General features: G+C 38.7%; 1 protein-coding gene across 1 annotated transcript in view; it reads left to right on the plus strand.

Annotated features, from left to right (window-relative positions):
* The window catches only part of LOC148953700 (metabotropic glutamate receptor-like), a 265,383-nt gene that overhangs the window by 207,060 nt on the left and 44,862 nt on the right, over positions 1-13,461 (plus strand). The window contains 1 exon segment of the mRNA XM_089085810.1: positions 5,185-5,285. Within this exon segment, the coding sequence (XP_088941936.1) occupies positions 5,185-5,285 (101 nt within the window).

The raw sequence follows: 13,461 nt of genomic DNA on the forward strand, positions 1-13,461 counted from the left end.
TTGGAACATTCAGGAAATCTCGATTATCCCAATTGAACTGAATCAAAAGACACCATATGCTTCCTGTTGTCAAGACAACATGTCTGCAATATCTCAGGAGTAGTTTACGATATTCAGTTGAAACTTCCAAAGAATTTTAAGGGGGGTCTTGATTTTAATTATGATACAACTCTAGGCATCCCAGTTGTCAAAAAAGCTTATCCTCAATATTTCAGGATCAGCTATTATCAGCTAATAAATAAATAAATTTCGTCCGGCTGTGCCAAGAGTACTGTTATCACAAAAGAAATAACTGCATCCACAAAAGACAAGTTTTTGTAACAGTTTGTGGTGGATGATGGTTGATAAAGACGAGAGCAAATCGAAGGTTTTGAATTTTGACTGCATTATTAAGGTCATTTATATAAGTTAAAAATATTATCTGCCCAATGACAGATCCTTGAGGAACGCCAATCTTTATTTCAGAAGGGCTACAAAAGGGCTGGAAGGTATAGAAGACTTTTAAACGGAGAAGATCCGACCAGATAATCATGAAAGAAACTAAGAATGGGTCTTCTCTATTATACTATTATGGGACAGTTTCCGAAGATGAATCTTTTGTGTTAATGGTCGAACGTTTTTCGTATATTGAGACAAAATGGAGAGGTATCAGACCGTAGTAACGAGCTGAATGCAAATAATTCCAAGGCGTTGCACAGACATGCACCGTTGAGTCCTTTGCCCTAAAACCTAACTGATAATCTTAAAAAAATGTTTAGAGTTAAGAAAATCAAGAAGTAGAGATAGCGTAGTTTTTTCTAAAACTATACTAAAACAAATACAAAATTTATGGGACTTTAATTTGCAGGAGCATTCGGCGATCTACTTTGTGTAGAAATGAATAATAAAAAGATCACGCTGCAAAGCACTTTGGAAGACATCATTTTCAAAAGAAAGACCAACAAATCTCGTTAGGGCAGGAGCAATGATATGAAGAATGAAATTGACAACATTAGTATGAACACGGTCTGGGCCAGAAGATGAACAACCCCTCAAACTATTGATTTTTCCTTCAACTTCAGAGACAGGTTCTAAAGTCATTGATTTGATACAAGTAGAGCAAGGATAAGACCTAATGTTAGATAAAGAAGAAGAAGTAGTTACAGATGAGTCTGTGGTTTTGCCAATATTAGCAAATTAGGAACTAAGCACATCTTGACGTTTTAGCTTACCTATATGATTTCGCTTTCAATTAAAACATCTGAAGAAACAGAAGGGGGAAGAAAATATGACCTGATAACAGAATTAATTGTTTGTCATGTTTCCTAGTTTCTTTACCGTACTGAGAATTTTTTTTTAAAACAATAAGACGATTTAGCCTTTCAAAAAAACAAATTATAAACTCTTCTATAAGCTTTGAAAAGCTTCACGTGATTCACGCAAAGATGGTTTAGAGGAACTATAACCCTTCCAAAGATTAATTTCTTCCTCCAGTTTTTAAAGAATCATGCAATGATTTAATGGGGCTATCGTTTCGATGCTGAATTTTACTGGGACGCATCAGATGTATGCGTCATCATCTGAGTCATTGAATCATCAAACGAATTGAATAAAGAACGTAAATCTAATTCCTTCAACGAATCATCAAACGAATTGAATAAGAAACGTAAATCTAATTCCTTCAACGAATCATCAAACGAATTGGATAGAGAACGTAAATCTAATTCGATTTGGAAGATAATACTTGAACACTTTACCAACCGTGACCTAACCAGGGCAATCTTCTGACTTACTTGAATTAAGGCTCCTGCCGAGGGTTCGGCGCAGAGAACGATGAGACCAGGCACCTCCAGGTTGACCTATCGCTTACCAGGCTCACAGCTTCTGCCACCGGGATATGGGCTTGGGCGAGGAATTCAGTGGCTTTGTCTTTCTACCTAGTGGGGGGGCGTCCTTTGGGTCACTTTCATCCGTGTAGGGTGGGGTTGAAGTCGAATGCGACCCCTGCTAGGGTGTCGCATGACATGCGAAGGAGGTGTTCGTATCACCAAACAGTGTGCTGGGTGAGCTGTGTCGAGAAAGGAGTTTGTGCCCTACGTGACAGAAGGTTCTGGTTGCTAACGAAGTCAGTCCAGTGAAGTCCCTCGATTCTTCGGAGATGTTTCGTCTGCGCGACATTGTCGGCACTGAGGATAGGTTTTGCAGCTGGCCACTTCTCCAATCCATACAGCAGCACAGTGCTGACTGACGCATTGTGAATACGCACCTTGGTAAAGCGGCTTATGTTTGGCTTTCGCCAGATGCTGCTAAGCCTCCCAACAAGTGCCGACGCTTTGGCTATTCGAGATGTAAGCCATCCTTCGACAGAATAGATCCCAGGTAACTGAAGTCTTGAACCACATCTACTCGATTGCTTCCGATGTTGACTTCCTTTACAGTAGAATGGGACGTGGGGGGCTCGAAGAGAACGGGACGTGGGGGCTCAAGGAGAACGGGACGTAGGGGGCTCAAGGAGAACGGGACGTGGGGGACTCAAAAAGAACGGGACGTGGGGGACTCAAAAAGAACGGGACGTGGGGGCCAACTCCTGAAAAGTCAATTTTTAAAACAAATTCAACTCTTTCGCTCTTCTCGGATGTTGATATAAGAAACTCCTATCTGGATAAAAGAAGTAATTAGTAAGAACAGAAACTGAATTCGTTGTAAACAGGAATGAGATAGTGCTCATCAGCATAGAGTCTTGCACCAAGGTCATCAATGAAAAAATATTATCAAACAAAGAAGCAGTAGTGTCAGTTACACGAGTTGAAATATATGCAGAAGGTGATCCATATAAGCCAGTATAGCTCAAAGAAAATCCAAAGACAAGAATAAGCACCATTCACACCAATTAAGGTTGAAGTCCCCATAATGACAGGTTCACAATAATGACGTTGAACTTTTTCCAAGAACTCATCAAGAATCCGAAGGAAAAAGGGGTTGGACCTTCTTAAATTTTTACCAGATCTCATTTCCAAACTGGAATTATACGAGAGACAATCTGAAATTTCCCGTTGATAAAGGCTCCCGGACGTGGAGTCAAAATATTCGATTTTTTGCTATTTAAAGTTTGGTGTCGTTTTTTTTTTAACTCTTTTATTTAAACTATACATTTTTTTATGTCTCTTAAACTCTGACATTTTCTATTATAATATTGTATATATTCTACATAATATATTATGATATTTTATATAGTCAAAAAGACTAGTTGTAAAACATGACCAAAGAAGACAAATAGCTTTTCCAACACCAAAGGCTCGTAGGTCTTCCAAATTCGAATCAAATGGCTTAAAATTGGAGGATATAAAGCAAATGACTATCAAAAGCAGAGAATTTTCATAGACAGGTGAACACGATATAGCTCCTTTAACATAGGCAAATCAAAATTCAGAAGCTTCTTGGCAGAACTAGCATAATAATGCTATGCAGAGAAACAGAGGGACAGCTTGTGCAACAACTACGTGACTCAATAGCTTTTCGCTTTTTTACAGGCTTAAATTTCATACAGGAGCTGGAAAGAGCTAGTTAGGTTTAAAAGACCGAGTTAAATGGTCTCTTTTTCTTACGTTTACTTAAGGACATTTTGATTGGCTTACAAAAACTTGTCACAGAGCGCCAACAAATAAAAGTTGTGTTTTCAGGTACCGGGTTTGAAGTATGTTTTGAGCGGGTTCGACGGAAATCGTTTTCAGGATAGACATTGTTAACCCAGGCAAACTTCAAAGTGTTTTCGTCTTACGAGTTCCAAGTGTGATGAACATGGGTTCTTCAAAATTGTAACACGCCAGAATAGCAAGGTTGAACACGGGTTCTGAGAAGACTCAAACCCGTATTGAACATGGCATTCAAAGTGATAATCTGTACAACCATGTTGAGCTCCGTGTTGGATTTGGGTGGTTTCAAAACGGAGTTAAAATTAAAGCACACGTTTTGCAATGGAGCTAGGGAACATAATCTATCGTTTTCCCTTCACTTTGTATGCCTATGTGGTTTTGCTTAGTCTCAATTGGAATTCCACTGGTATCTTTATACCGCCTACTTCACCCGATCATGGCAGTATGAGTGCAATACAACCCCTGTTTAATCCAATCCCGTTCAGCTCAACCCACTTAACTGAACTGTCGTTCAACTCAAATCCTATTTAAATCAGCCCTCATTCAACTTAACCCCGCTTTTACTTCAATCGTCATTTAACACAGCCCTCGTTCAATTCAACTCCATTCAACCTAACCTGCTGCAGTGTTTGAATTAAATTTGGATTGAGTTGAATGGGGGTTGGGGTTGGGTTGCATGGAGACTGAGTTATATTGCGGTTGAATTGAATGGTATTGAATTCAACGGAGAATGATTTGCTTGGGGATTTTGTTTAATGGGGGTTCATCTTTTGGCTAGCGCATTAATTGAGACCTCCAATAATTCATGTTTGTCAAAAATATATCTACAGATAAGCATGCAGCTTTTGGTAGTAGTGGGCAGCAAATTTGAAAAAAAAAGTGGGTGAACGATCACCAAAAATAAGCTAAAAACTTTTGGCACCGAACAATTTAACAAACTTGTCACTCCTTTGAAGGCGTAGTTGACTTCGGGAAACAGCAGATTGTTAATATTTGAATGTTTATTGATATTGATATTTATACTGAAGTTTTATCAAACTTGACTAACTATTTTTGCTTCTCTGTTTTCACGGCTCAACGTTGCAACAGTGACAAAGATTTAATACTACCCTAATAGCTTCATAGTTTTGAAGCAATCAAAAGAGAAATCAAAGAAAATCCTAGTTTTTAGTTATGACTAGACCTAAGATGTCATGAGCAACGAACATTTTTGTTTTGATGTCCTTGGTACTTTATAGGCAATATTTCGGTGTTTTTGGGCAGCATTATAGTCATAAAATTTTAATTATCTTAGTAGATCTCTGGTTCTTTTTTTAGTATATGGTGTAAAACCAGCTTAAATTTAATATTGTACCATTCTGTTGTGTAAAGCAGGCCCTTGAGATAGACCTTCTGCACTAAAAACAATCTTCTCTCGGCATACATTTTGTAAAGGAACTTTAAATTCACTTGCATTATCCTATCAAATTAAACCATTTTCTTTAACTAATAGGAATCTAGAAAAAATTTTGATATTTATATTTCCACATTAATATTTATATAATTAAACTAGATTCCGTTGGAAGTGAGGTGAAGTTTGATAGTCAAGGAGATGGCTTAGCTCGATACATGATTATGAATTACCAGAAAACACCAGAAGGACATGACTACAAAGTAAGTACGTTTTTAACATGACCTTAAATTGATAAATTATTTCTTTGCAACCTCTTTGGAAGCAATGGGCTATCATGACCTGAGCCTCGTCTCAGTTTGACAAGTCCAACCCTAATAATTATGTAACAGCTTAGGAGTATGTATGAATGAGTAGATTTGCTGCTCATTATAAATAGTTTTTATACATTATAATTTGCTGCTCATTACAAATGGCTCATTATGCTGCTCATTATAAATTGCTGCCGCATTAATGCAGCAATAAATAGAAAGCTAATAAAAAACAATAAACAAGTAAAAATAATAAAAAAATAGGAAGGATTATAAAAAATAAAATCAGTAAAGAATAGTTTTGATGATTCACCAGTTAACTGCTCCGAGTACATCTCATGTCTTTTTTGTTCTTCGATTGCAGGATTAGCAACTCCATATAGAGAAGACATGTAATCGTTATAAGTTCAGAGAAGTAGCTTAAACTTATAGAGGTGACTTCAAATTTCTTTTAGTTCATAGACCAAAAAAGAGACCAAAATAACAAAAGGGCGAGCAGTGGTGTAATCAACTTTCAGTAGCTTGACAAATAGCTATGAATTGTCCTAAACATCAAATGGGCATTGTTATTACTATTAATTCTAACAGAATCTCACTGCACAACCAAACTACCTAAGGCCAGCGCACGCTTCTCTTCTACCCCAGTCTTTTCAAACTTTCTACCTCCACTCCCCTTGAAGCTCCCTTTCTTTCAAATCTTTGCTTTTAACTCTTCCTACCCCATTCAGACACGGACTGCTTTCATTGGTGTTGTTTGGATGGCCAAACAGCACAATTCTTGACAATCTGTCATCCTTCTTCCGTGGAACGTGTCCTAGCCGTCTAGGTCTTTCTTTCATTATAGCCCTTGAAAGTGGGATTGAGGAATATTCTCTGTGTACATCGTTGTTTATCACACCGTCAGTCAAATTGACACCTAAGCCCATCGTTAAACCATTCTTCTGAAAAACATTTAACTAGCCCTCCTCGGCCTAAATATCCACGTTTCAGAACTGTAGCTCCCAATACTGTAGCTACTGTTTCTTGTCATTGCTGTAGCTTCCAATATTCTAATCTTGGTCGGCGAATCTGTCTTTCCATTCTTCTGAACATTTTTAAACTGTAACAAAGGACACCCTGGGCCTTAGCCATTCTATTTTTATACCTTTACTTCATTTACGATCGTTCCTAGTAATACTATCCAGGTACGTAAAGCTATTCTTATTTGGTCTTCTTGCTGCCTAACATACGTTTCAGCTTCATTTACACCCAGTCTAAGTGACTTAGTCTTCTTCTCATTTATTTTCCACCCTATTCTTGCATCCCGAACTCTCAAAATCTCCCCAAATCATCTGCATAATCCAAATCTAGAAGATTTTCACGTTGCCATTTAGTTTCATGATCTCCCATACCCATTACCGTGTCCCATTGAGAAAGTTCAATCAAATGATTCAACATAAAACCAGTTACTAACCTCCCTTCCTTGTATAACCGCAGCTATGCTGTTCTCATACATGGCACTAATCGATAATGCATTTATTCGGTATACAATCTTCAGTAAATTTTCTATCGGTTGAATAAAATGCTGAAATTGACCTTGCAGAAGATTTTGGATTGATGGAGAAAGACAAAAGCAAACTTCAAGACTTGTTATTCAAGTTAGCCGAAATAGCCGAGCAGTTTGGGTTACACATCAACGCCCCCAAAACCAAAGCGATGTTAACCACTCCAGCTAATACTTCGCCTTTTCAGAAGCAACGTCCTTTCGATATTGACGTACGCGATGGAATGTTTAAAACTCACCGCTGAGCAAGAAAAACAATTCACTACATATGAAAAAAACTGTCTTCGACTTATCCTGAACAATAACTGGAAGGATAGGATAACAAACTTGGAAATTCGCCACTATACAAACCAGCCTGATGTCGCTGATGTAGTCAGGCAACGAAGATGGCGCTATATTGGCCATATTCTCCGTGTGCTAGGATCGAGACTACCAAATATGCTTCTCCAGTGGCAACCAGGTGACACGTGTCGACGAGGAAGGCCCTAAAACACGCTTCGCAGGACATATGAGCGGGACAGGAGAGTTCTCCATGCATCCTTAATCCCAGAGTGGGAGGACATCTACGCCGCAGCTCATTTGCAGGATGATTGGCTCTTAACGGACGTCCTGTGTGCCTCTGGAGGTAAAGGAGGGGCTAAAGTAAGGTAAGGAGTAAAATGTATTTTTGGAATCTATTAGATTGAAGATTAAGGAGGTGTGATAGATACCTCTCAATTATCAATTTGAGGGTGAAAGTTGGGTATCTTCTTCCCTTCCAAAAACAATAGTGTTCTTCTCTTAAATATTTATCTACAGCATCTCTTAAGTCTATAATTGTTATCATACTGAGTAGTTTTCGTCCTACAGAAACTAAGCTACTGCTTTTATAACTATTGAACTTCAACTTATTTACTCTTAATCTGGAGACTGTGAAGTCTATAAGTTTTTGAATTGTGAATCTGAAAGTCTAAAAATTGTGAGCTTGTGAAAGAGTTGATTTTCAAAAACGTATTTTAACTTTTTAAATTGCAAAATTGAAATTAAATTGCCGAATTCTGAGAAATATGAACTTGTTAAATTGGGGAAATTATTGAAAAGTGAAGTCTGAAAGTGAAAGAAAAGAAAAGAAAGAAAAGAAAGAAAATTGAAGTCAAACTGTAGAATAACAAAATATTCAGAATTGTAATAACAAAAGAATCAGAATTGAAACTGTGTAACTGTGTAACAGGAACTGTGTAATAACAAAAGAATCAGAATTGTAAACTTGTGAAAGTAGAGTCTTCTGAAAGATAAAGTGTTTACATTGTCAAAATATGGAATTTTGAAGTGTGAAGAATGGCAACTTGTGAAAAAATATTAAGTTTTTTAAAGGTGAAGGATCTTAGTTGTCGAATTGTAGAATTCCAAAGTCTAAGAATTGTTAAGCTCGGAAAAAAAATTTACTTTCTTGAAAATACGAATACATGAAAATACAAAAGTCTGAGAAATGTGAACTCGTGATATTTTTGGAGTTTCTTCAAAAATTACCAGGATAAAACGGTGTTATTATAATCCGGGATTCTTTTCTTTTGAATTGCTGCTGATGGAATTTGTTATGTGGTTTGCTCGAGAAGATGCTGTTTTCAATTGCCGATGGTGCGTTTCTTGTAATACCAGTGTTGAGTTTCTTATATTGACTCGAGAAGGTTCAATTTTTAATATTGTGAGTTCATTTTGTGTTTCTTAGTTTTACTGGAGTGCTGACTTCCCTTCGTGAATTTTCCTGGGTTTAGTTGCCTTTGTCTAGTTGTTCTGTTTCTTTTATGATTATACCCAGTTTGTCTTGTCCATAGAGGCTTAATTGAAAAGTGTCTAGTTGTCTAGACAGTTAGTTGTCTATACTCAGTTTACCATTTTAACTTTGTTGAGTTTCCCGTATCGTGTCAAGCGGGTATAGTTTTTGACATAAAATATAATTTGGATAAAATTTGATAAATTTTATAACATAAGATAAAATTTGGATTTGGGAATACGTAGTTTTTGGTTTGGGTGCTTTGAGTTTTTTCTTGAATTTGCCAGGTTAATCGCGCGTTTTATAATTTTGCCAAAGTTGAAATATCTGTGGCGTCTTATTTTCTTTGAGTATTCGTTGTTTTGCGATCGTTATGCCGAGTTTCTCGTAGTGGCTATGTTGGTTAGGATGATTATTCCGCATTTTCTTTGGTGAAATTAGCCAGAATTTGGAATGTTTACTTAGCTAGCTTGCTTGATGTTTATATTATTGAGTTTAGTAAATTTAGTGTTCGTCATTTTCAGTTTGTTGTACTGAATCATCTATGATAAAACTTCAGAAATCAACATAAGTACTTTGAGTTTTTGGTTTGTGGAGTTTCTTTCTTTTTTTGATTTGTGATTATTCTGAGCTTGAGCTGTCTTTGGGTGGAACAATTTTTTTTTTTTTTATAGTTCCGGGAAGACTGAAATGTCTTTGGTGGTTTGATTTGTCCTTTTATGGTCTTGGCTGAAATGTCTTTAGTGGGTTAATTTGGTTAATTAGTTGCTGCTTTTAATTGTCTATGCTGCGTTTCCTGGATTGGGTATGTTTTGTGTTTTGCGCATTGAGTCTAGAAGGGCTAATTTCTGATATGTTGAGTTTCTTTAATGTTTCTTGACTTTTTTGGCGTGTTGACTTTCTTTCTTCACTGGGCTAGTTTGTCGTGTTATGATTTATCTAAGTTGTGGGCGCTGTTAATCTGTATATGTTGAGGTGTCTGGTGTGGGTTAAATTATCATTTTATGGTACTAAGTAGGTTGAGGAGTGCGGTGTAGGTTAATTTGTCCTGTTCTGGTTTTGCTCGGCTGTTTTGATGTGTCAGGTCTCCCGTATTGAGTTACGTTTTAGTGAATTAAGTGCTTAATGGTGTGAGTTTCTTGTCTTGAGCTATCTATAAAGAAAGTTAAAATATTGAGAAAAGTAGTTTCCGTTAGGGTGTACTGAGCTACCCTCTGTCGGTCTTGCTACTAACATTGCTTTCGTTAGTGGCCTTTTCTTAAATAAATATAAATGAAAGCTCAAAATTCATAGGTGGCGAGTGCGTAGTTTGGGAAAGGAGGGGGAGAGTCTTGTTTGATGTTTTTAGGGTTCTTGCTAGGATGAGGCATACTTATTTAAAATCAGAGTAGAAAAGGAAAGTAAAAATCATAGGTAGGGACTTGGGTATTGCGGGAGCGTGCACAGATCTATAGCACCTGTTACTGAGATTAGCTCTCTTTAGTATTTAAAACCAAAATTAGAATCGAAAAGGAAAATAAAATTCGCAGAAGGTGATTAGCGTATAGTAGGAGTGCATATAGATCTGTCAGATCTGTACAGATCTTGACATTTTAGGCGTTTGACTTTCTTTCTTGAATGGTCCTGAGTTAGTTTGTAATCTTGTGATTTTTCTAAGTTGAGGGTGTGGCTAATTTGATGACGTTGATTTGTCTGTTGTGGGTTAATTTGTTCCGTTATGATTTTGCTGGGTTGTTTAATATGTGTCTCCCGTATTGAGTTGATTTTACTGAATTTAGTGTTTGGTGGAGTGACTTGCTACTGTTGGTCTTGCTACTACCATTGCTTTCACTGATGGGATTTTGTAAAAAGAAATATAAATGAAAGTTTAAAGGGGGAGTTTAAAGTTGGTTCAGTGTTCCTAGATATATTAAAGGCGTTCGATACTTGTGACCATTTGATCTTATTGAAGAAACTAGAAAATGGAGGCATTCGCGGGAATGCGCTGCGACTTTTTGCTTCTTTCAAACAGTTCGTGGTAACGAACTGTAAGTAAGGAGCGACCCGGCTCAATGGTAACCGAAACTCTAAAAAACGAAATTTTTATACCAATAGATACATCAAAAGAATCATATTTTAATTTTGATTTCAAATATATAAGTTTCATCAGGTTTAATCCTACCCATCAAAAGTTACGCGCCTGACAAAATTTGGCTGATTTTCGAAAAAAGGGGGAAAGACCCCCTAAAAATTATAGAACCTTAATGGAAATCACACCATCATATTCAGCGTATCAGAGAACCCTATTGCAGAGGTTTCAAGCTCCTATATACAAAAATGTGGAATTTTGCATTTTTTGCCAGAAGAAAGATCACGGATGTGTGTTTATTTGTTTTTTTTTTTTTTTTTTTTTCCCAGGGGTAATTGTATTGACCCAGTGGTCCTAGAATATCGCAGGAGGGCTCATTGGAACGGAAATTAAAAGTTCTAGTGCCCTTTTTAAGTGACAAAAAAAATGGAGGGCAACTTGGCCCCCTCCCACGCTCATTGTTTTCCCGAAGTCACCTGATCAAAATTTTGAGATTGCCATGTTGTTCAGCATATTTGAAAATCTAATAAAATGTCTTTCAGGATGACTTAATCCCCCACAGTTCCCAGGGGAAGGGCTGCAAGTTATGAACTTTGCCCATTGTTTACATATAGTATTGGTTAGCCTATTGGTAAGTATACAGGCATTTTCAGGAGGGATTTTTTTTCTGGTGGGGGGAGGCTGGAGGAGCGAGTTACTAGTAGAAAGCTATCTTATACTCCCATTGCCCACCCCTGCTGCCACCTACAACTTTTTTAACATCATATATTGGCACGAGACCCACGTGGTTTATGGTTTTTTGTCAATGAGAATTTGAAAAACAGGAATTTTGTCACATTTATGTATGTTTTCTTGGATGGTTATGTGTGTTGGTCGATTTATTTGATGTTTTTCATGGATGTTTAATGGTTTTTGTCAGTGAGAATTTGAAAAACAGGAATTTTGTCACATTTATGGTTGTTTTCATGGACGGTTATGTGTGTTGTTCGATTTATTTGTTGTTTTTCGTGGATGTCAACATCAAGTTATGGATGTTTTATGGTTTTTGTCAGTGAGAATTTCAAAAACAGGGTGACAGGCCCACGTGGTGTATGGTTTTATCACTGAGAATGAAAGAAAAGGAATTTTCTCACTTGGAAAAACAGGAACTTTCTCACTTGGAAAACCATAAACCACGTCGTCCTGTCACGAGTAGCACCTGTGAACTTGATTTACATAAAGTTCGCTGAGAGCGTGCACTTACAACAACAACAACATCGACCTGGGAACACCTGTGCTGTCGACCTCAATTCACCTATCGTAAATCAATAATTCCCCTTAGAAACAACAAATTAATTTCCCCTTTCTTGACAGATTAATCAATCAATGACATCATCTGTCAGACTTTAAAAATTTTTGCCTAGAAACATTTCTCCAGGAATAGATCCAAATCATTAATGTCTTTGCCTCGGGAACAGTTCTACTGGTCGAACTCCAAAGGATATTAATAACCAAAGGACATGGAAACAATTAGGCAAGAAACATCTTAGCGATGAATTGTTTTAGCGCGCGAAAAGGTTTCCTATTAATTTGAAATGCGTTAGCGCAGAGATGCCAATAACAAAGGAACACGCTGAATTTGCGTTTAGGGATTATTTGGGCGAAACCGTTTTAGACAGGTTATGGAACTATTTCGGCGAAACAGATAGAGACATTTTAAAAGAAGATTTTTGAAGAGATTTTAGAAGAGAATTTAATGGTGAAACTCTGTGGTCGTTATAATACACAAGTTTCATTTGAACAGTGTTGTGAGGTCCTCTAACCCAACCCCAAAGGGTTCCAATCCTCCTACCCCAACCCCGAAGGAAGCCCCCCGTCCTCAAAGGCCCCCCACGCTCCCAAAGGCCCTCCACCGGTCCCCAAATGTCCCCCAGGCCCCCAACTGCCCCCCGGACACTCAAAGGCCCCCCAAGCTCCCAAAGGGCCACCGGCGCCCCAAAGGCCCCCCCAGCCCCCCAAATGCCCTCCCCGGGGCCCCCCCAGGCACCGCGCGCGCCCCAAGGACCCACGGGGTCCCAAAGGCCCGCCACCGGGCCCCAAATGTCCCCCCGGCACCCAAAGGCCCTCCCTGTGCCCCAAAGGCCCTCCCTGTGCCCCCAAGGCCCTCCCCCGGCCCCCAAAGGTCCCCCGGGCCAGAGAAGCGCTGCCGGGATGCGCCGTGGGCCAGGAAAGCGCCCCAGGATGTGCCGCAGGGATGCGCCGTGGGTCAGGAAAGCGCCGCAGGGGATGTGCCGCAGGGAGGCACCGCAGGAAAGCGCCGCAGGGATGCGCCGCAAAAAAAAAAATAAACTAAAAAGTAAAAATTTCGAAATGTTATCCCCCAAACGCCCTCCTCAGACCCCCAGAGGCCCTCCCCTGGTCCTCAAAGCTCCCCCGGGCACCCAAAGGACCACCCGGCCCTCAAGGGACCCCGGATCCCCAAAGGTCCTCCCCGGGCCCCAAAGAGTCCCCTCTCCATTTTTTTAATGCTTTTTTATGGCTTTATTATATCTTTTCAGAACAAGTTCCAGAACCTATTTTCCAGATCCACTTTTCAGAACAACTTCAGAGCAAGTTACTTTCTTAATGTCCCTCCTAAACCCATTTTCTAACTTGAAGTACTTATCTTTTTCACCCACAACTATACTCTACAGCTTTTGGATACCTCAACACCAAGAAATATTTTTCAAAAGTCATTTCAGAGCAAGTTACTTTCTTAATGTCCCTCCTTAACCTATTTTGCAAC

This window comes from Artemia sp. Qi Xiang Cuo, chromosome 3 (assembly GCF_049724085.1).
Source record: "Artemia sp. Qi Xiang Cuo chromosome 3, ASM4972408v1, whole genome shotgun sequence".
NCBI lineage: Eukaryota > Metazoa > Arthropoda > Branchiopoda > Anostraca > Artemiidae > Artemia > Artemia sp. Qi Xiang Cuo.